The 25,734-nt window shown below is 41.6% G+C and overlaps 1 protein-coding gene and 1 pseudogene across 1 annotated transcript in view; both read right to left on the bottom strand.

The window, feature by feature from the left end:
* LOC101992376 overlaps positions 1–6,361 on the bottom strand; it is an 11,029-nt pseudogene extending 4,668 nt beyond the window's left edge.
* A 3,976-nt stretch (positions 6,362–10,337) lies between these two features.
* LOC101984159 (carboxylesterase 1F-like) overlaps positions 10,338–25,734 on the bottom strand; it is a 28,345-nt gene continuing 12,948 nt past the window's right edge. Inside the window, exons 6-14 of the mRNA XM_005369582.1 lie at positions 23,525–23,629; positions 22,784–22,888; positions 18,285–18,323; positions 17,270–17,410; positions 16,720–16,800; positions 16,385–16,532; positions 11,982–12,113; positions 10,958–11,030; positions 10,338–10,707 (exon numbers count right to left, since the gene is read on the bottom strand). Of these exons, the coding sequence (XP_005369639.1) occupies positions 10,536–10,707; positions 10,958–11,030; positions 11,982–12,113; positions 16,385–16,532; positions 16,720–16,800; positions 17,270–17,410; positions 18,285–18,323; positions 22,784–22,888; positions 23,525–23,629 (996 nt within the window). The 3' untranslated portion in view covers positions 10,338–10,535. The remainder of the gene's footprint in view (positions 10,708–10,957; positions 11,031–11,981; positions 12,114–16,384; positions 16,533–16,719; positions 16,801–17,269; positions 17,411–18,284; positions 18,324–22,783; positions 22,889–23,524; positions 23,630–25,734) is intronic.

Here is a 25,734-nt window from a genome sequence, read left to right as displayed (position 1 = left end):
GATAGAGACAGAGACCCACACTGGAGCACTGGACTTAGCTCTCAAGGTCCCAATGAGGACAAAGAATCTGAATTATGATGGTTAATGCTGATTGTCAAACTAATTGTTTGGACTGAATAAACCTCAGGAGATTAGCAGAACATATCTTGCTGAGCCCATGCTACAGGACCCCCAAATAAGACCACCACAGAGCCAGTATCCAATGCAAACACACTGGGGTTTACTGTTTATAAGTTAGCTAACTGGGACACACCTACGCAGCCAAGGGCTTCAGAGTAACGGGCTTTTAAAGGAAAAAACTACAAACGGAGTGGTACAAGCCTTGGTGTTTGAAGACTGGGCAAAAGTATTCAACTTTTGAATTCTTTAGTTGGGGAATAGGGGAATTTTCAAACCGTCAAAACAGTGGTTAATCGAGTACCTACAAGGACATTTGAAGCAAGCAGATGTTGTTTGGACACTCTAGTGGGCTCCCAAGGCAGACACAGTTTCTTGGGAATGTTTATGACTTTGCTGGGCTGCATTCACCTCCCACCCCAGTCATGTCCTGTCTAAAACAGAGTTCTTTCTCAAAATGGAGTTTTTCTGCTTCTTCAGTCTCTGGGTATTTCTCTGAAAGAACTTTCAAAGAGGACTTACTATAAGGGAATCACACTTCCTAAGTGTAGGTGTCAGTATCCCACAGGCTGGGTCCCCAGATGAAACACATCAAGAAGAAAGAGCTTAGTATCAGAGGTCCTGACTGTGATCCTGACCACCAGGGTGTGTGCTGCTCTCCTGGACCCTCCCCTCTACACAATGATGGACTGAGATGCAGAAACCTTTAACGAAAATAAATATTCTTTCTCCTAAGCTACTTTGATGAGTGTATTTATCAGCTGTATGAGTTTTCTTGTGGGGTTAAGATCTTTTATAGAGAGTCATATTAGCTACAAATACTTTGACTTCTCTGTATCCTGTTTACTATGTGAATGCAAGGGAGGAGAGTGGACATCCTGGTCTTATTCATGATTTTAATGGCAATGCTTTGAGTTTTTTCAACTTAGGGTGCTATTGGCTGTGGACATCCTGCATATTATCTTTATTGTTTTATCTGTAGTCTTTCCAGGACTTTTTTTTTTTATCACAAATGGATGTTGGATTTTGTCAAAGCTTTTCTGCATCTAATAAGTGATTGTGTCATTTACGCTCTTTAGTCTTTATGGTGGGTTATGCTTACTGATTTGTATATGTTTAACTTTAACCATCCCTGGGATAAAGCCATTTTGATCATGGTGAATTTTACACACATACACACACACACACACACACACACACACACACACACACACACACACATACACACACACAATATAATCATTCTTACTGGGGTAAGGTGAAATTCCAAAATAGGAGAAAAGTAATGATCAATTTTACTCATCTGCTGTGAACCCTGTGATCTATAGTAATGACTGGCCTGATGAGACATGTCCACTCATGCAATAGTTGTCTGAACATCATGGGAGTAACTAACAAATTTATGATTGGAATTAAGTCTGACTTCACAAAATGAAACCCATTTCAGGGCCAAGAAACTGTGACAGATTATAATCCAGGGGGACCCATAACTACTATTCTGCTAAATTGACATAGTATTAAACCAACACCTAATGATTTATCATTCTAACCAAAGATAAATGCATCTCTCTATCTACAATAGATGGTGATTCACACAGAGACCCTCAATGGGCCAAGGTGCCATGAATAAGAGACTATGGATTGTTCTCCACTAAATAGGACATCAACATCACACTCCTCCTGCCTGGTCTCCATGGATCATTGCAGAAGGGCAAGCAGAACAAGTGTAAAAGCTGATGCAGCGGATGACCACAAAAAAAAATAGTGTCCTCTGGACGCAGCAGAGAAGCTGCACATCTGAATTCACAATAGTCATGATGCATGGCACGCAGAAGACTGCAGAAAGTTCAAGCCAGAGCCAGTCTCAGGGTGAAGAGGAGAAGTGAGCACAAAGTCCCATGCCTGATTAGGAGCTATTTACAGTTGGTATCTTCTGGGAAAAGTAGAGCCCATTTTCTTTGGTAGTATAGCCCCTGGTGTATCTAGAGTGGAAGGTCATACACCTATGAATACATGAGCAGCACAAATTCAACTTGATGTGTTAAAAAGAATCAGAGGACACAAATTTGGGTGTGTAGTGAAAGCGGTGGATCTCAAAGGAGTTGGGAAGGGATGACTGTGATAGAAATGCATCCTATGAAGCCCCCGAGAACTAATAGTAATATACAGAACAGCTTTCCTCACATGGCTTTCTTTGTCTCCTCTGATCACTTGCCCCAACCACCCTTCTTAGAACTAAATGCTTCAGTTCTGAGTCCCTTTCAGCCTTCACAAAGTCTTTGGCTCCAAGTCTGTGTTTCTTATACTGCACCTTTTAATGTAATATAAAACGTTCAACATTGCAAAGATTCTAAGACAATACCCAATTGACAGATGGCAGGAGACACCGGTGTCATGAGAGGTATGTATGTTAATGATATTTAAATTGCTGAGATTAAGATATTGAAGAAATTTGTGAGCAGTTTCCTTAAAGATCATATTAGGAACTGCAGACAAGATAGAACGTATAGTAAATATGTAAATAAACAGGAACATGATAGAATCTGTTCCAGCTTAGAAAAAGTACTAATCTTTACCCCATTTGTGTTCCAATATGTTCTTATGAGAAGGGAACAAAGCCGTGACATTATTGCCTTAAGACAGGCTCTACAGAAGACCCACCACCTCTCCTACTTGTGTCACAGGTATAAGAGTGACCCTGCCTGGGGACATGTTGTGAAAGAAGCAAAAAAGGTTGAGTTTCCTAATCTAGCTCAGCCTTGCTACAGAGAATCAAGAGAGCAAATTTAGGAGGAAAGGAGAAACTCGTCCAAGGCCATCAAGTCAAGAGCCAAACCCAGGCCTCCTTAACACAATGCTGCTGCCAGCAAAGACCCAGTCATTAACCTTTTAAAGCAGAGCATCAAAGACTGAGGTGAGATCATCACTGTGGTTTCCCTTAACATCAGGGGTCTCATGTCGGAAAGCTTGGGTGATACTGAACTCATACGCATCTATGGAGACATGGATTTATGCACAATTCCTGTTACCAGGCATGCACCTGAGAGTGTCCTCAGCTCTGGAGTAAAAGCCTGTTTACTTGCACAGGAGAGAAAGGGTTTTCACAGTCCCCTCATCTGGCTTAGGGCTGCACAGCTGACCGATGTGGGTCTGTGGTGTGGATGGGACGATGACTGGAGAAACAATGAACAGATTGGTGTCAGCAGTAAACACGCAGCATGCGTGTCATGGATGACACACGTGTGCATTGGTTCCGGGATCTATGCTTCACAGCTTTCTTCCACGCAGCCTGGCTTGGAGCATTTGCAGAGATGAAACAATTCCAGCTGCTTCTCTGAAAATGGAGACATTTAAATACAAAAATATGCAGCAAAGAAATGATCTCTCTCTCTCTTGTGTTTCAAGAAGCAATAAAGATCAGGGTTCATATTTCATATCCTGCTTGGCGCATGGTACAGTGAGAAGGAAACAGAGAATACATAGAGGCTGAACTGCCTCTCTCCTGACCGCCTTCTTCCCCTCTGCCTCCCTGATTTTCCTCCTCCTCCTGTCTCCCTTCTCTCCCTGCCTCCCTCCTCCCCTTGGCCTCCTTGGCCCCTGGCCTCTCTCCTCCCCTTTGCCTCCCTCCTCATCCTGCTTCCCTCCTTCCCTCTGCCTCCCTGGCCCCTGGCCTCTCTCCTCCTCTCTGCCTCCCACCTCCCCTCTGCCTCCCTGGCCTCCCTCTTTCCCTCTGCCTATCTAACCTTCCCTCCTCTCCCCTGCTTCCCTATCCTCCCATCATCCTCTCTGCCTCTCTTCTCACTATCGCAAATAATCTTGTCAAAGTGCCAAAGTGACACTTTTATTGTGTGGAGGAAAATTGAAGACACAAATCTTTGTGCCATGTGGGCTAACCCATGCACCCCTAGTCTGAGAACTTTCAGAACACTGCACTGGCCATATGAGCATAAATTCCCACCAAAGAGAGAAAATGGAATAGTGTGGGAAAAAATAAAATGCATGATCATATCAGAGAAAGCACCTACTATATTGTAGATTATATGTAGAGATTTGAGATAAATTGTGTATGTTACATTTAATGTAAGGGATTTGGACCACTGAGTAAGGGACTTGGACCACTAAGTATGCTGCAGAGAACTTGTGTGAACAAGGAAACGTATACTAGGCAGCATAATGCCTGTGCTCATTTTTTAAACTTTTTCTTGAAATTTGATATTTCTAAAAATATTTTTTAGAAAGTCTTCTAACCACAGGTAGGTAAAACATATGAGTGATTAATTATACAACCAAGAACAGCAAGAAAAGCAAAAAGACAGTACATCATCACAAGACTAGACATTTGGATAGAAGTTGCAAAGGAAGAAAAGGGAAAGGACTCAGATCATATTCCAACAACCCATATACTTAAGGCTCAGGGAACACTGATGCAGAAAGGAGGAGGGAAGATGGTAAGAGTCAGAGGAGCGGGGTGTCTACTATGAGACCGTATCTTCTATATACAACAGAGGCATATACCATGAAATCTCAACAGGACAGCTGACTGAACAAAATCAGCACGATGACAACACCCGCTGATGTGCTGGAGTAGAGAACTCTCACAAGCCCCACTCCTAGATGAAGAGCTACAAGCAATTAGTGACAGCTCAGAGAGGGAGAATCAGTCTTCTCCAGAGATGGCCTTCCAATAGTTGATCAGTCCTAGCAGTCTTCCCTAATCACACGGACATATGAACAATACTAAATGGATGTGTGTGTGTGTGTGTGTGTGTGTGTGTGTGTGTGTGTGTGTGTGTGTGTAACTACAATAATCAAATAAGAGTTCATGAATTGAAGAGGGAGGAAGGGAGTTGGGGAGGCACAGGAAGAGTCTGACGGAGGAAAAAAGAAGTGTGGAAATGATATAAATATAGAACACATGCATAAAATCCTTAAAAATTAAGTTAAAAATACAATAAAATAATGAACAGTGAAAGAGAAAGGAGAATCTCAATGGTATCAGAGATAAGAGTTTCACAACAAGGAAGTGCAGACCCTACATCCAATGTCTTAGAGGCTGGGAGAGCAAGTGATAGAGGCAGTGTGCTGGAGGAAAGTAACCCAGTCTGAAGCACTGTGCTCAGAAAAGGGCCTTTTCTGAGGGAGACTGAGCAGCTTTCCCAGACAGAAGCTGTGGAACTCACTGCCTCTGGACCTGCCTCACATGGCTAAAGAGCGTTCATTAAACTGAAACTTCGAGGTAGTGATGAGTAACACTGATGCCTTTGGAAGTCAGTGACGTCAACTGAGCCACAGGCAGGGCACTCTGGTAATGAGATGAACACAATTTTGTCCTTCATAGTGCAACGTTCAGTAGAAAGCACTGATAATATTATTTATTGTAGCACCATTTACAATACTCAATCTATGGATTCAATCCACATCCATCAAACAATGAAAGGCCAAGCAAAACTCATATACATAAATAATGGAGCACTAGTTAGCCTTGAAATAAGTTCAGTCGTTCTTACAACATAAGTGAGCCGAGATGCATAAATATATTCTGAAACCCTGTAGTCACACACGTTTGGAGTCAGGACATGTAAAAGATGTGAAAGAAGAACAGAAATTCACAGAGGGGGGAATTTTTCCTTTGCTCCTTTTCTTTCTGTGGCAGTGTGCTGAATATAGCTAATAATATATTGTATTACACATTTAAAAAATATGAAAAGGAAACCTTTAATGATGAAAAATGACCAGTGCTTGAGGAGAAACTGACCAGCTTGCTAGCATGATTCTGTACAGTGCACATAAATAAACCTTGTGTGCTACAATTTTATACAACTACAATTTATTAGTTTATATTTTTAAAATCATATGATGGTTCTCTTTTAAAATGCTTCATTGTACTCTGATTCTTATTCTTTATTTAGACCTAAGACTTTTCACAGGAAACTAATTTGTAGTCAGCAACGCTGGAGGAGGGATATTTGCTAGTTTCACTGTGCTTGTAACTTCCACCAGACTGTGATGATAGTTCTGGACCACAGACGATCAATCTCCTAGCTTCAGACTAGGTGAGTGGGGCCGGGTAGCAATGCATGGATACTGTGCTTTCAAATACATCACCCAACGGGGGCCAACTCCCATCTGTGTGAGCTCCTCTATCTGGAACTCATACTCTGTCCCCCAAGCTCTGACTCAGTGCCAGATCCCTGTAACTAGACCCAAGGCTGACCCTCAATGTGCTCACCTTGGCATACACCATGGTTGACAAAAGCCAGCCTCAAATGTGTGATAGACCTTCGATTGGGCTTCAGCTTGCCTATCCAGGTGCACACCAATTCAGAAAGAGCTGTCAGAGGCATCATCAACAGCTGTCACACTCCCCTCACACCCATCACTACTGTCATTTGCCTTGTTGGTTCTTAAAATTCGTGCTGGTCTTGAAGTTCTTCAATGCTCCCAACATCTGTGTTCGAGCTGCATTTACCATAATACCCTCCATGAGTGAGCAGCTGTGACTGACAATCTTGGTGTCCATGGCAGTTAACCTCAGCTGTCCACTTGATTGGACAAAGCTATAAAGCCTCGTCCAGAAGACTACTAAAGGGCACTGGATGTGTGTGTAAGGTCGCTCCTAGAGACCACTAGACCACAAGGCTCTGACCTAAGGGACGACTCATCCAATGGATGAAACACTTGAGCAGATACCCGCAGATGGTGGAACTGTGAGGGACGGGCTCTGTCTGTAAAAGCAGTTCAGTGGAGTCATGCATGTCTTACCGTGGGCTTCTCTGCTGTTTGCTTCCCATGATGCGGGTTTTTCCTCCACACTCTGCCACCACCACAGAGTAAAATCTCTGTAGCTCTGAGCTAAAGTAAATCTTTCTTCCCAGAATTGTTTATGTCACAGCTTTGACAAATTAGCTGCCATGCGACATCATGAGCTCTTGCTGAGGTTGTTTTCTGGCCACTGGAAACAACTGGGCTCGTGATTGCAGGAGATGAAGGTGCTATAGATTGCAGCCCTTTGGAGAAACAGTTAGCAGGGGAGATGTGGCCCCTGCTGGTTAATACAGAGCCCCCTTTCAGTGCAGAGAGGAAAACCCTAAGATCCTTTCTCTGGTTATTGCCCAGAGCTCTATAACTGCCAGCTAAAGTGGGCATGGCTGGGTAGACTCCTCATCTTTTCCTTGTGTCACTTGCTCATCTCACTATGGCTGTTTCTGAGATTACCTTCTAAAATAAACCATATTTTCTAATGGACTCTTATAGGTAGAAGCAAAACAAGGCATTGCGGACCATAAGAAATCAGTCTTGGAGACCTGATATTCACCAGATTTCTCAACAAATTTCTTGGCTATACCAAGAAGAGAGCAGGTCAGAGACCCAATAATAAGTGAACCTGTGTCTTTCTCCCATCCGACACCTGAGACTCAACCTCTGTGGCCTCAGAATACCGTGACTGATGAGACACCGAATATCACATCTGCAATCAAGTTCAGCAATAGGCCTTTTTTTTTTTTGGACCAGGTCATCTCTCCCTCTTTAATACCTCTCAGGCTGCTGGAATCGGGTTCTCAGAGATGTTCTGAAATGGACCAGAAAGTGACCACCTCACTTGGTAAGTAATCAAGCTTCTGCAGTCACTTAAGAAGCTTTTGTTGATCCTGAAGATCTTGAGCACTCTGTCAAATCCTTCTGGTGCTACCCAGAGAAGACCAAATGCAAAGAGATTCTCTTGTTTTTAATTGTCTTGAAGTCATTAGTTTTGAAGGTCAGATAGAAGAGGCCCCTCTCACAGAAGTCACCAATGCTTTAAACACTTCTCCAGTGGACACCAACTCTCCTTGCCTCCTATAGAAAGCATCTCTTCTTTGATAATCTGGGGAAAGGCAAATTTTCATGATTTCTCCCTGTGCTCTAGTGAAATAATACCTTTTGTATCTTAATAATTAACTTCAGAATAAACCTGGAAAATACAGGGGGGAAAAAGACAAGAATACTAAGATTGGGTGTTAAACAACTTTCCTCTAGTTTCACAAATCACAAAACACCCAGTGACCTGCAGATCCGTTACCTCTGTGTCTGAGCAAAGCACCCACAACTGTCATCACCACAGTGCCCCCTGCCTGCCATACCTTCTCATAACAACCTGCATAAGTCTACATGAGCCCTAGCTACCTATGTAAGTCTGCATAAATCTACATAAGGATAGCTGCATGTATAAGTCTGTATAAGCCATAGATACCTACATAAGTCTACATAAGAATAGCTGCCTATATAATTCTGTGTAAGGATAGCTGCCTGCATAAGTCTTCATAAGTCATTGCTACCTGTATAAGTCTTCATAAGAATAGCTACCTACAGATGCCTCCAATCCCTATCATTGGTTCTCAATCTTCCTAATTCCGTGACCCTTCTATATAGTTCCTCATGTTGTGGTGACTCCCAACCATAAAATTATTTTATTGCTACTTCATAACTGTATTTTTCTACTGTTACAAATCATAGCGTTATGAATCTTACATGCAGAATATCTGATATGTGATCCCCAAGGGGGCTGCAACCCACAAGTTGAGAACTGCCTCCTTGGAAGCTCAGGCCTTTGCTGATGATAGCCTTTATCTTACTTTGTTTCTTGCTTTCCAAAGAAATCTTTTCCCAGCAGCTTGTCCTGTTGTTATTGGGATTTTTGAATTCCATAAAATGTGGATTTTTTTCCCCATGGCGTTTGTAAAGTAGAATAAGCAGAAGACCAGGACTGAACCCGACATCTAAGCACTTTTTCAGCTTATATATTAGTTTGTGTTTAAGGGGACACATTCACCTCCATTTCTCAACCAATTCCTATGATTCCTCAAACTCTTACAAGAATGGAGTAGGCCTGCCACAGGAGGGAAGCAGCCATCTTCTGGTCTGTCCCCCCCCCCCCCCCCGAGAAGAGAAACCCATCAACTGTTGAAAAGTAGTTAACATGCCCTGTCCAGTACTATTACGGACATGAAGGTGATGGGCACCCAAAAGCCAGCCTGGGGCCACCTGCCCTGGGTGAGCAGAAGAAACCACAGGAGCCATCACGGTGAGCAAACATGTGGTGGGGGATGGGAGAGAGGGGCAGAGCGGCTCATGTGCTATGGAGGAGAAGACAGGGAGGAACAAGGGCAGTAGGGTAAATCCTGGTGCTGCTGCCAGTGGCCCCGGAGTCTGCCCCAGTCATACAATTGTCACATTCCCAGAGTCTAGTTTGGTCCTACGCTGGCTCCTTCCCTGTGTGGCTGGAGTTGGTGAGCTCCCATTAGCAATGGTAAACTGTTTCAGTGGGTGTCCCCATCATGGTTTTGACCTCTTAGCTCATATTCTTACTCCTCCCACTCTTCAACTAGACTTTAAGAGCTCAACCCAGTGCTCTGCTGCAGGGCTGTGCCTCTGTCTCCATCAGTCACTGGATGAAGGTTCTACAGTGACATTTGAGATATTCATCATTCTGACTACAGGGAAAGGCCTGTTCGGGCACCCTCTCTAGGAGTGTTTTCTACTGTCCTGTTTCAGCCTTAAGTTCAGGGGAACACTGTGTCCTTGATTATTGAAGCTGGTGATTCCTTGGTGATTTGTCCATCACTAGCAGTAATGGTTACTAACAATTTCTAGTAGGCCAGGTTTTTTTTTTTAATCACTTTTCAACACATATTATTTTTTGTCCATTTCTTAAGCTGCAGTAGGCCTTTACCAGGGCCCTGAAGGAAATAATGCTTGTTGACTTTTCTCCAGCAGTTTAAGGATTTCATTCATCAGAGTACATGTCTGAGCAAGGCTGTAAGCCACACAACTGGAGATGAACTTCTAAGGCCTTGAACATGCATCTGATTTTTCCCCATGAGGCCCTGGCAGTGTACATAGAGAAGTTTGCAGCTGGTATAAATTACTCCTTTAATATGCAGTTCCCGTGTCTCTCAGCCTCTGATATTAGTTCCCAATTCACCTTCAGCACTTTAGTAAGTTTTAGCATCATTTTTTTCATGTTGGGTGATATCTCCCAGCTGGAGGTGAAAAGCAAGCCTATATCCACAGCTTCTTTTTCCTGCAACAGCATGTTCTTCTCTTTTTGCTTTCAAGGTAACTGTTTTTTATGATTCCTCTTTGTGGGATATCTTTTCATGTTTTCATAAGTTCTCTCTCTTTTTCTCCCCCTACCCCTGCCTGCTGTGTGGTACATACTTTTATCTTAAACCCAAAACACATATACTTATTTGATCTTAAAAAGAACATTTATTCTCCAAATTGAGGCCAAAAGTATAAAACATCTTCCATCCCTGGCTTCTGTCTATCCCTATGACAAAATTCTTCAGGATCCTTCGAGATCCATCTTTGATTAACAAACACTTTTACTAGGAGAACTCTATCTTGGCTTCTCTGATCTGAGGCTGGCAGCCTTGCATTCACAGCTCACTGTGGTCTGGCCCGGGTTGTTTCCTGGTCAGGCGCTCAGTCCAGAAAGTCACTTCCTCCCCTTTCAGTCTCTGGGCTTGCTGAGTAGTAGCACCAATCTTCAGGTACCCTTCCTTCAGATCATACTCTGGCCAGTGGGGCAACCCTTCACCATTAGGGTTCCTAGGAACAGACCAAATAGAATTCGTCAAAACTGCTCTGTGATTCCCTGCATTTTCTTAATGAGATCTATAGTGATTCGTGGATTATCTGTTCCCAATCATTGCGAGAGATGAGGACCAATGTAAGAGCAATGGTTTGGAGTGATTGGATTTGAGTTCACCACTAAACTCTAGAAACTGTCCTTCCTACTGAGTGTCTGAAGGTCTGATCGTGCCCACCACCCCAGTCCCATCTACACCAGCAGCCTCACCCATTCCGAGCAAAGTTGGCCCAGAATTTCATCACCATCCTGCTGAGATGGATCTCCTCTTCAGAGGCGCCACCTGTGGGGAATAAAAACAGAGAGAGGGGGTTAAAAGCCTGTCACTACTAAAAGAATAGCTCTTGAGCCCGCCAGCAGCAGAACTCAGGGGTTAGAAAAGTGGAACTGTGGATCTTAGTCCTTACCTAAGGTCTACAAAATCCTGGTCCACTGATGTAGGCCTTCAGACTGAGGTGGAAAACTGGTCTAGGGTTTAGCAGTGAAATGCAGGCCATCCAATACGAGCTGTCTTTATTTTCCATGCTCATCTGTTTGTTCTCCCTCACTCAGGGTAGAAAGATCACACCCTGGTTTCCTCTACCCCATAATATTGTTGTTGGCTCATAGGTCTTTTCTTAGTCTTATAAACTTGTGAGGGTTGAGAAATACAACAATGCAAATTTCTTAACTGGGAGATTTCCAGAGACACTGATGTGTTATGAGGCTGGTTAGGGGCCACATGCGATTTTTGAAAGTAGAAGGTTTAGGAAGGTTTTTCTCAAACATTAACCATGTCATAGCCTGATATTGTAATATTAACTATAGTATTAACAAAAATACATGTGTTTTAAGTATCTGCAGAGATTGGTGGGCATACCAATACATGTGAATTTGATACACAGTTAGCACCAAGTCTGACCTCACCTCCAGTCAGTCATGTTTTGATATGTTATTTTGAGTATAAAATCAAGAAGTAGCCTTCTTGTCATCAAGTGGCTTACTATGTATGACATCTTTTTCTATTGTCAATCATCAGGAGTGTGAGAGCAGTTATGCTGGGGGCACATTAAAATATCCTCCTTAATGTATGTTAGACCAGGAGAAAGACTGGTTACGTTCATGTGTACCCCACCCCCATTATACTGAATTAAGAAATTAGGATCAATACTGGAGAAACTTGCTTAAGGCTGCCAAACCAAGACTGGAGCCCAGACCTCTTGAGTCTACCCTCATACCAGCTATGAGCCATTACCTCTTAAAATGGGGGCACCCCAAACAGAGTAGACTTCATCTCCATGATCTCCGACTACATTCTTGGGTCTCACGTGTGATAAGAAGCTTGGGTGGTACTGAAACTCATACATGTAGGTTGGAGTGCCAGTATCTGTGAAGAAATGGATTTATAAAAGTTCATAGTATTTGACATATACCCAGATAGAATCAAGGCTCCTCATACCTTTGAAGGATGCCTAGTCATAAGCACATCAGAAAAAGAGCTTCAGGAAAGCTACTTAATTTGCTTATATTTGCAATTTAGTAGAAATAAAAATAGTGTCTGAGTCTCACGTTAATGCAATTAGAATGAATGTGTACAATAAACCTGGTATATACACTATGTAAGAGTTGATGATAACAGGCTAGCTTGGTGTTTTGTGGGAGTTCCAACAGCAGGAGCAGGTGTGTCTTTGACTCTTTTGTTGCTCTTTGCACCCTTTTCCTCCCATTGGTTTTCTTTGTCCAGCCTCATCATGAGGGCTTCTGTCTTTCTTATTGTGTCTTGTTTTGTCCTGATTGGTTGCTATCTCTTGGAGGCCTGCTCTTTTCTGAAGGAAAGTGGAAGGGTGTGGCTCTGGAGGAGAAGGAAGATGTGGGGGGATCTGAGAGGACTAGAGGGAGGAGAAATGTGATGATGATGTAATACATGAGAGAAGAATCTATTTTCAATAAAGAAGAGGCAGCGAACAAAAGCAGAAAGGACAGAAAGCCTTCCACCATGGACAACCATCAAGCCACAAGGGAGGGCAGCCAGAAAGTGAGAAACAAATCAAGGAGTTGGGTAACAACAGCAGCAAATCCTAAGGAAAAAAACAATATTGAGTTTTTCCCTGTTAATAATGCCCTCCAACATAAATAGATTGTACTCTCCTAAGAAAGGCAGAGACTTTTTCTCACTTTTAAATAAAGTCTTATATCTTTTGAAGGTGAGCAACAGGAAGAGATATTATATACACATAAAAACTAACAGAGAAAAGAAGTAGCTATGGTTATATGAGATGATAAAGTTCAAGCTAAAACTGTAAAAGTAGAGAAATAAAGGCTTGTATGTTGAATGAATTGGTCAACTTATCAAGAGGGAATACCACTTGTAAATATATATATGTATACACCTAATATCGTAACATCTAAATACATAGAACATAGATCAAATGATCTTAGGGCAATAAAGATTGCATACAAGAACAGAATGGGACTTCCCCATTATCTGTCCTTGTAGTCTCTCTGCCTCTTATTTGCTGTGTCTTTTGAGACTCTGAAGAAGCCCCGTCACCTAGCTCCTCTGGGGTTGTGGATTGTAGTCTTATTGTCCTTTGCTTTACATCTGATACCCACTTATGAGTAAGTACATACCATGTCTTTCTGAGTCTGGGTTACCTCACTCAGAATGATTCTTTCTAGTTCCATCCATTTGCCTGCAAATTTCATTTGGTCATTGATTTTTTTGCTGCTGAGTAGTATTCCATTGTGTAAATGTACATTTTCTTTATCCATACTTATTGAAGGGCATCTAGGTTATTTCCAAGTTCTGGCTATTGTGAATTATGCTAGCAGAAAATTCTAAAAGCTATAATACTGGCCTTCCAGGCAAGATGTGCTTGATGGTGCAATAGTGCTAGCTCTCTGATTGGACTGGAGACTTGTGCCACAAGAGAGAGAATTCATTTCTGCCACTATTAATCTGGTCAAAACAGCACAGATGAGGAAATCAGGGAACTCTGGGGAGAACTTATTACTGGTTTTTCTCCTCATTTTTTTTCTAAAGAGGATTGTTGTCAAGTTGTCTTCCAGATGCTTATATTCATTGAGTAGTGCAAGTGTGGTCCATATCCACACTATCGCCCCCTCCCTGTCCCAAGGCTCGGGAAACACAAAGAAAGGTGGGTAGAAAGGCAGTAAGTGCTGGTGGCTGAGGAAGCATCTATGAAATGCTGTCTTTTGGACATGATATGCTTTGCATCATTGAAATTATGGTTGCTTACACCAGACCTGCTAAAATAACCAGTCAGCTAAGGATAGTTAAGATCAGGACAAACAGTCTCCCCCAGAAAAGAGACACCCCTAGTTGGTTCTCCAATACCAAATGATCAGCCTTGAAATCATGTCTGTAAAGTGACATTATATGTACTATCCAGGCTACACTTATAATTAATTTTAGTAATATGTTTTTAAACAATTAAAGAAAAAAGAAACCATGAATTTGAGAATCACAACAAACATTTTAAAAAGAATTAGAATGCTAGTTGGTGATGGCACATGCCTTTAATCCTAGCACTTGGGAGGTAGAGGCAGGTGGCTCTCAGTGAGCTAGAGGCCAGCCTGGTCTACAAAGTGAGTTCCAGGACAGCCAGGACAGTTTCAAAGAGAAACCCTGTCTCAAAAAACAAGCAAACAGGCCAATCTGATCTACAGAGTGAGTTCCAGGACAGCCAGGACAGTTTCAAAGAGAAACTTTGTCTCAAAAAACAAGCAAACAGAAAACTGGATAAATAAATAAAATAAAAAGGATTTTGAAACTATTTATCTCAAATTCTTACTGCATTTCTTCAAAAGTCAGAGAATATATGGCCCTACATCCATGAGGACAGAATCACAAAAGATGTAAAAATCAAACAAGAATATTACAAGAAAATACCGCTGCACCATTGTTCTTCATAAACACAGATGGAAAACTAATCAACAGAATACCAACAAACCAAATCCAACTGTTAGACTTGTGGTTCAAACAGAAAAACGGGGTATGGTAAGATATTCCTGGAAAGAATGAGCTTACAGATAAAAGCACTGAGATTACCGAGGAATTGAGATAAAATAAATAAATAAATAAATAAATAAATATTACAGAGTAAAAATAAGCAAAAAAAATCAGTAGTATTAATACGCCCCCAAATAAAGCTCTAAAACATAAACCAGGAGAAAAGTTTTATTTGTTTCATTTCATTTCATTTCAAAAACCACAATTTCCATAGAAATAAATTGAAATAGTTTCATTTTTCTATACAAAAGCTAAAAGAAATTAACAAAATAAATTAGCTACAATTAAATGAAAATATTTCATGTTCATGGCTTAGAAGAATTTTAACTGTCAAAATGCCTGTATTGCCCGAAGCACCCTACCAGTTCACTTTAGTAAGTACCCAATGAAATAACTCCAATATAATTTCTTATATAGCTAGAAAAAAATAGAACCATTTCAAATCATTTGGAACCAAACAACACACAGAGAGACACAGACACAGACGACACACAAACACACACGCACATACACACACACACCTGAATCAAGAAAGAAAGTTATTGGTCAAACAAAACAAAGCACCAATCCACTATCTAACTTCAGACTAAAATAAAGTTCCATAGGAGTTCTCCAGCTGACAGCGCTGTTTTAAAATGTGAGGATGTTGTGTGGGGGGGTCACCCCACAGAGACTAGGCTGCTGGGGGTGGATCCTTGGGATTCTCTTTCCTGACCGCTTCCTGCATCTCTCTTCCTCTTTGCTCCTTATGTGCCATAAGGAGACCTAGTTTGCTCCACCATGCTCCCCAGAATGATGCTCAGCCTCACACCAGGGATACAGCAGTGGAGTTGGCTCACAGCACAATTAAACAATACAAATACGTCTGCCCTCTCTGGCAACGTTCACATCAGGTATTTCGTCACAACGACAAAAAACTGAGTAAGAACTCCCATGCTGCATACCCACTACCAAACTCCTCCTGCCCTCTCTGCCCTGAGCAAACCTCCTCACTTAACTAATACTGTCTCATGGCTCCTCTGTCTAGTTATGTAGTTTAGAAACAACTTAAGAATATGACGTTTGCCTCCTATTCCATGTATCAGCAGTTGTGCTCCAGTCTCGCTGGTACCCATGTCAGAGTAGGAAGCCTGAGTTCTACCTCCAGCACTGCTTACTCTTTGCTCCAAAGCTTACTCTGGTCACTATAAACTACTCTACCCATGTGTGCGACAGGTCAAGCACAAACCCTTTTACTAACAAGTGAGTATTGGTGGGTAAATACCCTCCCTTCCTGTTCTGCTGGGACAATCCTGAGACCCTGACATATGATTCTTCCCGAAAGATTCCACAGTTCCAGCTGTCCGCAGTGGACACGAGCTGACAGTGCTTCATTGATTGCCCTTCATCTCTCTCCTGAGACAGCCCTCACATCCCGGTATCAACTACCAAATTAACCACCTGCATTTACACCTCTTCCTCAGAGCCTGTCTTCTGGAAAGCAAAACTGAACAGAAACTTCACTGAATAAGACTTTGCACACTGACCATGAGAAGTTCCCACATCTGTCTGTCCTAAGAAGTGTGCAGGTTAGGGACCAAAGCAGGAGAATCGCGTCTCTCTCCCCTTCAACTTCTGGGACTCACCTCTGTGACCACGAGCCACAATCACTGATGGGATACAAAATGTCACATCTCCAACGAACTCCAAGATTCCGTCTCTAATTTTGTCTGGCTCATTGCTACCTCTTACATACTTCTCAAAGGCAACGGGAACTTCATCCTCATGTATTCCCTGAGATGGACGACACAAGAGATCAGCAGCCTGTCCAACCAATTGAGGCTTCATTGCATCTGACCTTCCTATGACCTCTGCAAATCCTTCCTGGGGTGATGCCGCAGGAGACATTGAATTGATCCTTAATTTGAGCCAATTCCTCAAAACTTCTTAGCCAATGGGCCACAAATCTCTAGATGCTTACCAAATGGGGAGCTAATTTCTGCAGGAATGCGATGGCCATCTTCTTGTCCCATTTTACATCAGTTTGTGGAAATCCCATCATCTGTTACAAAAAGAAGAAAATGTTAAGCCGTCGTGAGTCCTGAACCAGGAAACCCATCCACTGCGAGTTGTTGTGGAGATCCAGAGAACCAGAGAGGAAAAGCACAGGATGGAGGCATCTGTGCCACAGGCCGATTCTCCTGGACTCCCAATCCTCCCCCACTTTCCGCTGGACCTTGGTTAATCAGGGTATGCAACGGTTATGCCAACAGTCTCCCACCTAGCCCAAGAATTTTAGAATTCATTGAGAAAAGACAAAAAATAATTGGTATATAGTTCTCAAGCCTGGGCATCTCAGTTGAGCCGTGCCAGAGACTGTTCCCTTGCATAAATATACAATAGCAATGGAAACAGCTGCCCAGATACAAGGCAAAGCTTAAATACAGAATTAGTAGGAAGTACAGAGTGGAGGCATGATAGCGGGTGGGTGGAGGAGCATCTGTCGAAGGTGTCTGTTTATGCTCACTCACTGTTGGCAGAAGCCAGCCAAACTCTTGCTTGTTGATTCCCACAATGTAGGGCACAGTGTTGAAATTCTTCTTGGCCAGGATCTCTTCTGGTGCCTTTGGCAGCACCACTCCATCAAGCACAGTTGGTAAAAACGGATTGCTCTGAGGAAGAGAGGAGCATAGTGTCAAAGATCACCGGCATCTCCTCCTGCTCTGCTAGTCTAAGGGGCAGCTGGAACATAGACCCCATGTCTGTGAGCAGTAGCTACAGAAATCGGTGTCCTTAAAAGGTCTGTGAACCACAAAGACCAAAGTTTGGCATTTGTGAGTGATGATGTTAATGAAAACAGGAAAGTGAAGGGGGGGGGGAAGCATTTTTATTAAATATATACTGTATATGAAATACTTCATACAGTCATAAGCATATATATATATATTATACTTCAATCATGCATATTCTCTAGAATTTATTTTCACTACTCCTAGTAGATAGGTCTATAACATTTCCCTGAATGCTGGTTTGGTGAATCCTGGGGCTTTGTTGCAGTAGAATTCTAGATGGGGAACCACTGGTAACAATATTGTCATCATCCTTATATATAGGTTCCAGCTTAAAGACACATAATCTAACATTGCTTTCTCAAAAATAATTAGTATATCTAAGATTTATTTATAACATAATAAAACACCATCTGAGCAGGCTTGCTACTTTCTCAACCCTTGGTAATGAGACACTTTCTTCAGCTGCAGTTTCATAGTTCTGTTGCAGCTTATTATCGTCATGTGGATGCTATGTGGGAGCCACAAGTGTAGATGCTTTACTATCTTCTCCACAATTTTATCATGTACTTAGGTACCATATGGCCATTTCCCAAAATGGCCGAACTAGAAAACAGGCAGATCTCTTCTCCATCGTTTAGGTGTACTGTATTGTTGATCCAAGTACATACACCTAAGAGAGCTGTGATTTCGCAAACAGAAACTCTTTCAATCACAGCCTAACATTGTTAGATTCCAAACCTTAAAAAGTCCTTACCTCTTTGGTGTCTTCTTGCAAATCGAGTTTAAACAGACTCTGTAGGGACAACGAAGAGTTTGTGGTTAGGAGTTTTCCTGGAGTAAAAGCTCATCTTCCACCCTGTGCTCCCAGTCTCTTCTCAAGCAGGCTAATGGGCGCCTGCATGACATTCGCTCAGTACAGGTACATGGTGGAACAGGATGACGGAGGGCAGCAGTAGGACCCCCAAGTGCTAGTTCCCAGAGTCAGAGTTGCTGAAGCTCTGAGACAATGCCTGCATCTGTACCAGTATCCTCCTTCAGCCCTCCCCCATCTCTCTCTACGGTAATGACAACACAAATTTTCTGTTGAGAAAATGTGGGGACAAGGTGACTTCAGTGGCAGGGTGTTTTGATCTTGATGGGAACCTAAGCTGGATGGATGACAGATGGACAGGATGAGCCCTCTCCTCCTCTCCCTTTTGCTATTCTTACTTCACAAGTTCGGTAGGTGAGCTGGATCACCATTCTTCAGAACACAGGGGATAACTCGGAGATGGGTACCTGACACTGTTGGTCAAACCAACTCTAAATCTAAACCAGGAGTTTCTATGCATATAGGGTGTAAGTGTCGATTTTTTTTATTGATTTTTATTGAGCTCTACATTTTTCTCTGCTCCACTCCCTACCTTCCCCCTCCCTTTCAACCCTCTTCCAAGGTCCCCATGCTCCCAATTTACTCAGGAGATCTTATCTTTCTCTACTACCCATATAGATTAGATCTATGTACGTCTCTCTTAGGGTCCTCATTATTGTCTAGGTTCTCTGGAATTGTGATTTGTGGGCTGGTTTTCTTTGCTTTATGTTTGAAAACCAATTATGAGTGAGTACATGTGATAATAGTCTTTCTGAGCAGGAATAAAAGGGACATACGTAAAAATAATAAAGACAATATACAGCAAACCAACAGCCAACATCAAACTAAATGGAGAGGAATCTCCCAGTGATCCCACTGAAATTAGGAACAAGACAAGGTTGTCCACTCTCTCATTATCTATTCAATATGGTTCTTGAGGTCCTAGCTAGAGCAGTAAGACACCAAAAGGAGACCAAGGGAATACAAATTGGAAAAGAAGAAGTCAAACTCTCACTGTTTGCTGATGATATGATAGTTTACATAAGCGACCCCAAAAATTCTACCAAGGAACTTCTACAACTCACAAACACTTTCAGTAATGTAGCAGGATACAAGATTAACTCAAAAAAAAATCAGTAGCCCTCCTGTAAACAGATAATAAAAGGTCTGAGAAAGAAATCAGAGAAACATCACCCTTCACAATAGCCACAAATAGCATAAAATATCTTGGAGTAACTCTAACCAAACAAGTGGAAGACTTGTATGCCAAGAACTTTAAATCTCTGAAGAAAGAAATTGAAGAAGACACCAGAAAGTGGAAAGATCTCTCATGCTCTTGGGTAGGTAGAATTAGCATATTAAAAATGACAATCTTACCAAAAGCAATCTACAGATTCAATGCAATGCCCAACAAAATTCTTCACAGACTGCAAAAGAATGGTACTCAATTTCATATGGAAGAGAAAAAAAAAACAGGATAGCCAAAATAATCCTGTACAATAAAAGAACTTCTGGAGGCATCACAATTCCTGACTTCAAACTGTACTACAAAGATACAGTACTGAAAACAGCCTGGTATTGGCATAAAAACAGACAGGAGGACCAATGGAACCAAATCGAAGACCCAGATATTAATCCACACACCTTTGAGCACCTGATTTTTGACAAAGAAGCAAAAATAAATAAATAAATTGGGAAAAAGAAAGCATATTTAACAAATGGTACTGGCATAACTGGATATCAACATGTGGAAGAATGAAAATAGACCCATATCTATCATCATGCAGAAAATTCAAGTCTTGTCTTTTTTTGCTTTCCATATAGATTAGATCCATATATGTCTCTCTTAGGGTCCTCTTTGTTTTTAGGTTCTCTGGGGTCATGAATTGTAGGCTGTTTTTTTTCTTTGCTTTAGGTCTAAAAACCACTTATGAGTGAATTCATATGATATTTCAAGATGTCACTTTTTTCTCTGATGTAGTACTCCATTGTGTCAATGTACAAAATCTTCTTTATCCATTTTTCAGTCAAGGGGCATTTAGGTTGCTTCCAGGTTCTGCTTATGACAAATAATGCTTCTATGAACATAGTTGAGCACTTGTCCTTGTGGTATGATTGAGCATCTTTTGGGAATATACCCAAAAGTGTTATTGCTAATTCTTGAGGTAGGTTGTTTTCTCATTTTCTGAGAAATCACCATACTGTACCAGTTCTCACTCCAATGAGCAATGCAGGAGTGTTCCCTTTACCCTACATCCTCTCCAGCATAAGCTATCATCAATGTTTGTGATCTTGGCCATTCTTACATGTGTAAGATGGAATCTCAGAGTCGTTTTGATTTGTATTTATCTGATGGCTAAGGATTTTGAGCATTTCTTAAGTGTCTTTTAGACATTTTAGGTTCATCTGTTGAGAGTTCTGTTTATGTCTGTACTCAATTTTTATTGGATTATTTGTTCTTTTGATTCCCAATTTCTTGAGTTCTTTATATATTTTGAAGATCAGCCCTCTGTCTTATTGACTGGGTCCTTTGCTTTACAGAAGCATCTCAGTTTCAGGAGGTCCCATTTATTGTTTCTCTCAGTGTCTGTGGTACTAGGGTTATATTTAGGAAGTGGTCTCCTATGCCAATATGTTCAAGTGTACTTCCAACTTTCTCTTCTAAGAGGTTTGGTGTGGTTGATTTTATGTTGAGATCTTTGATCCATTTAAACTTGAGTTTTGTGTTCAGTACTGTAGCTCTGTAGTAGAGTTTGAAGTCAGGGGTTGTGATACCTCCAGAAGTTCCTTTATTGTGCAGGATTATTTGACTATCCTGGGTTCTTTGATTTTCCATATGAAGTTGAGTATTGATCTTTTAAAGTCTGTGTAGAATTTTGCTGGGGTTTTGATGGGCATTGCATTGAATCTGTAGATTGCTTTTGGTAAGATTGCCCTTTTTACCATGTTAATTCTACCTATCCAAGAGCATGCTTCCATTTTCTGGTGTCTTCTTTAATTTCTTTCTTCAAAGACTTAAAGTTCTTGTCATACAGGTCTTCCATTTGTTTGGTTAGGCATTTTATGTTATTTTTGGCTATTGAGAAGGGTGATGTTTCTCTGATTTCTTTCTCATCTTCTTTATCATCTGTATATAGGAGTGATACTGATTTTTGTGTTAATATTGTAACCTGCCAATTTACTGAAAATGTTTATGAGTTGTAGAATTTCCCTGGAAGAGTTTTTTGGGGTCACTTATGTAAGCTATAATATGATCAGCAAATAGTGAGAGTTTGACTTCTTCTTTTCTGATTTGTATCCCCCTTGATCTCCTTTTGTTGCCTTATTGTTGTAGCTAGAGCCTTAAGTATTATATTGAACAGATAAGGAGAGAGTGGACAACCTTGTCTTGTTCTTAATTTCAGTGGCATCGCTTTGAATTTCTCTCCATTTAGTTTGATGCTGGCTGCTGGCTTGTTGTATATTGCGTTTATTATGTTTAGGCATGTTCCTTGTATCCCTTTTCTCTCTAAGACTTTTATCATGAAGGGATGTTGTATTTTGTTGAAAGCTTTTTCAGTATTTAATGAGAAGATCATATGTTTTTTTAGTTTGTTTATATGGTAGATTACATTGACAGATTTTTATATGTTGAATTATCCATCCCTGCGTCTTTGGAATGAAGCCTACTTGGCCATGGTAGATAATTTTTTGATTTGTTCTTAGGGTGAATTTGCCAATATTTTATTGAGTATTTTTGCATCAATGTTCATAAGGGAGATTGGCCTGTAATTATCTTTCTTAATAATATCTTTATGTGGTTTGGGTATCAGGGTAATTGTAGCCTTGTAAAAAGAGTTTGGCAATGTTCTTTCTATTTTTATTGTGTGAAAAAATTTGAGGAGTATTGGTATTAGTTCTTCTTTGAAAATCTTGTAGAAGTCTGTGCTGAAACCATCTGGTCTTGGGCTTTCTTTGGTTGGGAGACTTTTGGTCACTGTTTCTCTTTCTTTATCAGTTATAGGTCTATTTAATTTACTTATCTGGTATTAATCTTCCAAGATAAACTGTGATATTTTCTGAAAACTTTTGCTTAATAACCCTATTCTCAAAATTCAAGATAACTTTTGGAAATACGGAATGTTTAATTTATCAAAACACAACTGAAAACAATGGCAAAATATTAAATTTAGAAAGAACTGGGAGAACATTTAAAAATTTTCTGCCTGATTGTTACTGGATTATTTTATCTAAAATATTCTGATAATAAAAAGAGTACTTTGAATTGCTACTTGGGATCAGGTGGCTGATACCACTCTCAAGGCGTGAAAAACTATGCCAAGTAGTTTGGGGCTAAAGAACAGCTGAATAAATGAATCCTAGAGCAAGCACCTGGAATTCAGACCCTTGGCAAACACACCCACCATTTTCTGCATGACCTCCAAGAGCTCGTCCTCCGTCTTCTGGCGCAGGCAGTGAACAAGGACAGCAGATGTGGTGGTTTTGCACCCAGACATGAGAGCAACTTTCTGTAAGAGATATCAGGCCATCGCAGAGGTCAAGAGCAACATCAGTATCCAGCATTAGTATAGACAGTGGGTTCTATCCTAAGCCCCACTTCTAAAGACAGACAAGTGATCATGAAAAACTCTAGAGCAGCAGACTTGGGCTCTAAAGCCAAAAATTTGTTGCCCCTGTCGTTATTTGTAATGGTTGTCATGAATGCATCTGAGTCTGTTACCTTGACTTTTAAAATAGTCACAGTGTTGGAGAAGTGTATTTATCTTCAGAGAAGCCAGGTGCAGTGGACAGAAGGCAAGGAATCTATGATTCCACTCCCTTTCCTATCCACTTCCTCCATTTACTGGCCATTTGGCTCCTAGTTTCCAGTGCCTGCTACATCAGGAGAGCTTGTGTATGTGGCATGCTGCAGAGGGCCACCCTGTCTTCCCACACAACCCATGCAGAATTGCAGGGCATCTGAATAACACGAACCACAGGGAGAAGCTTCAGAACCTGCAGAGTGTGGTTTAGATGGAGCCCTAGAAGTGATCTCTGTCCAAACATTCTCATTTCAGAAACTGCTTGAGCACATAGCTGAATCCTACAGCCAGAAAGACCCCCGAGGACTTCAGGAAAGAGTGTGACGATTTTCTGGGACCTACCTCAGTGATTGTCCTGACATCTGTGGTAAACAAACTGGGAGTGGTAACCACGCCACTCTCAGAAATGGCCCTGTGGAAGAGGTTCTTGGCCAAGGGAGACAACACCTGCCGTGGAGAGAAGAGGAGAGTTTACACTCAGAGGAGGGGTAAAACTGACTCATATGCCCTCTGAATGCTCCCCTTCCCTGGTCACACTTGAAGACTCTGGCACTCGGTAGACATGACAGCCACCAATCTGTCTATTCCATCTCTGAGACTGTTCTCAGGCCTGAGATTCCACAAAAGAAACTCAGTGGAGTAGAACCAGGATGTGGAGTAAGGACCAGCAGAGGAAGTGTGTGGCAAGTGCCTACGGCAATATGAGAACTACGTGAAAGGCACTGCGCCAGTTCCCAGCCACAGTTCTGTTTGAGAAGTTTTTTCATTCTGAACTCATGCAGAAAAGTACCATGTAAGGGAAAAAAGAGCTGAGGATGCAGGCCAGCAGGAGAACTACCTATGGGCCGAGCTAACATGAACAATGGAAGGAAAAGAGGGAAGTACACAGACACATACTTAATAGTCTCTTACTTATAATAGAAATAAAAGTAAACACTTCAAGGCCCTAGCATTAGTCAATTCATGACTTAGCATGGAACTTTGTGCAATTGTGAATGATACTGCTATATACGTGTTTAGTGTTTGGGGAGATATATTTATGCCATATTGCATTTTAAAGGATTGTTTCATTGTAAAAATAGCATAAGACTGTAAGAGTCAGAAGATGCATGGAATCATGATAAAGAAATGATAGATAAGTAGATAGGCAGATAGAGAGAAAAGAGACATGACATTGAGGAAACAAGAGATAGACGTGAAAAGATACCTTTTGTGACCATATAAGGTTCACAGGGCTATGGATGACATTCCTCCCCCCCTTAAAATTCATTTGCAATTTTTCTTTTCTTCAACTTGTGTGTGTGTGTGTGTGTGTGTGTAAAATGAAATGCAGTAACTATGCTGATATCCTGCTCAACTCCGAGAGTTTCATATAGCTCCCAGAACTTTCTATACCTTCTCCTTAACTTCTATTTTCCATATAAGTGATTTTTATTTAATTTTACAAATCATTTTGGCTGTTTCCCCCATTCTTGCCTCTCTCCCTTTTACACATCCTTCCTCTCACTGACTGTCCGCAACGAAACTCACTTCCTCTGCCCCAGATTCTCCTGTTGCTCTAGTAGTCACGGACAAACTGTGAGGCCATTTCAGAGAGGATCCTGCCTGTTGTGCACACTGAAGACCCCTGACATGCACATCTACCTCGGATCCAAACAACTGCTTCTTCTTATCTGCAGTTTATAATCAACCTGATTTCCCAGAAGAAGCAAGACAAGCCCCAGCCATGACTAAGGAGCCACTGGCTGTTGATAGCAGCTAAGAGAAGGGGAGTCAGTGTTTTGCAATAGTGTGGCCCCGGTGGGTAGACCACTCTCCAGTGAAGGCCACACACCCGCGAGTATATGGACAACATCAATTATATTTGATGAATTTAAAACCAAAAGAGGCACAAAGGTATATGGGGAGGGAGGGACAGGTGGATATGGCAGAAAATGGAATAAGAGTGAACAGCATCAAAATACATTGCAAGAAATTCTCAAATAACTAATAACAGAAACATGACAAGGCCAACGCCTTCTTGCAAAATGAGACTCAACCTGTTTTTTAAATAAACATGCTTTAAATACTCAAAAAGATGCTTGATAAAGGGGAAAAGAACTCAACGAAGAGGCTGCGGCTGTCACTGATCTGAGCTAGAACTGGAGATACCTATGGCTCTGGGACACCAAGTTAAATTCTGAGCTTCCTGGGAACCAAATACTGTTAGTTTGGTTGTCAGCCACTGACCATCAATATTGTGTCATGATCCCAGGGGTCCAGAGAGATGTTCCCAACTAGGTCCTTGGGCAGCTGAGGAGAGAGAGCCTGAAATGGCCCGATCCTATAGCTATACTAATGAATATTTTGCATATCACCATGGAACCTTCATCTGGCAATGGATGGAGATAGAGACAGAGACCCACATTGGAGCAATGGACTGAGCTCCCAAGGTCCAAACGAGGAGCAGAAGGAGGGAGAAGATGAGCAAGGAAGTCAAGACCGCAAGGGGGGCACCCACCCACTGAGACGGTGGGGCTGATCTATTGGGAACTCACCAAGGCCAGCTGGAC

Source organism: Microtus ochrogaster, unplaced genomic scaffold (genome assembly GCF_000317375.1).
Source record: "Microtus ochrogaster isolate Prairie Vole_2 unplaced genomic scaffold, MicOch1.0 UNK54, whole genome shotgun sequence".
Classification (NCBI taxonomy): domain Eukaryota; kingdom Metazoa; phylum Chordata; class Mammalia; order Rodentia; family Cricetidae; genus Microtus; species Microtus ochrogaster.
This window is presented reverse-complemented; position numbering and strand designations above follow the sequence as displayed.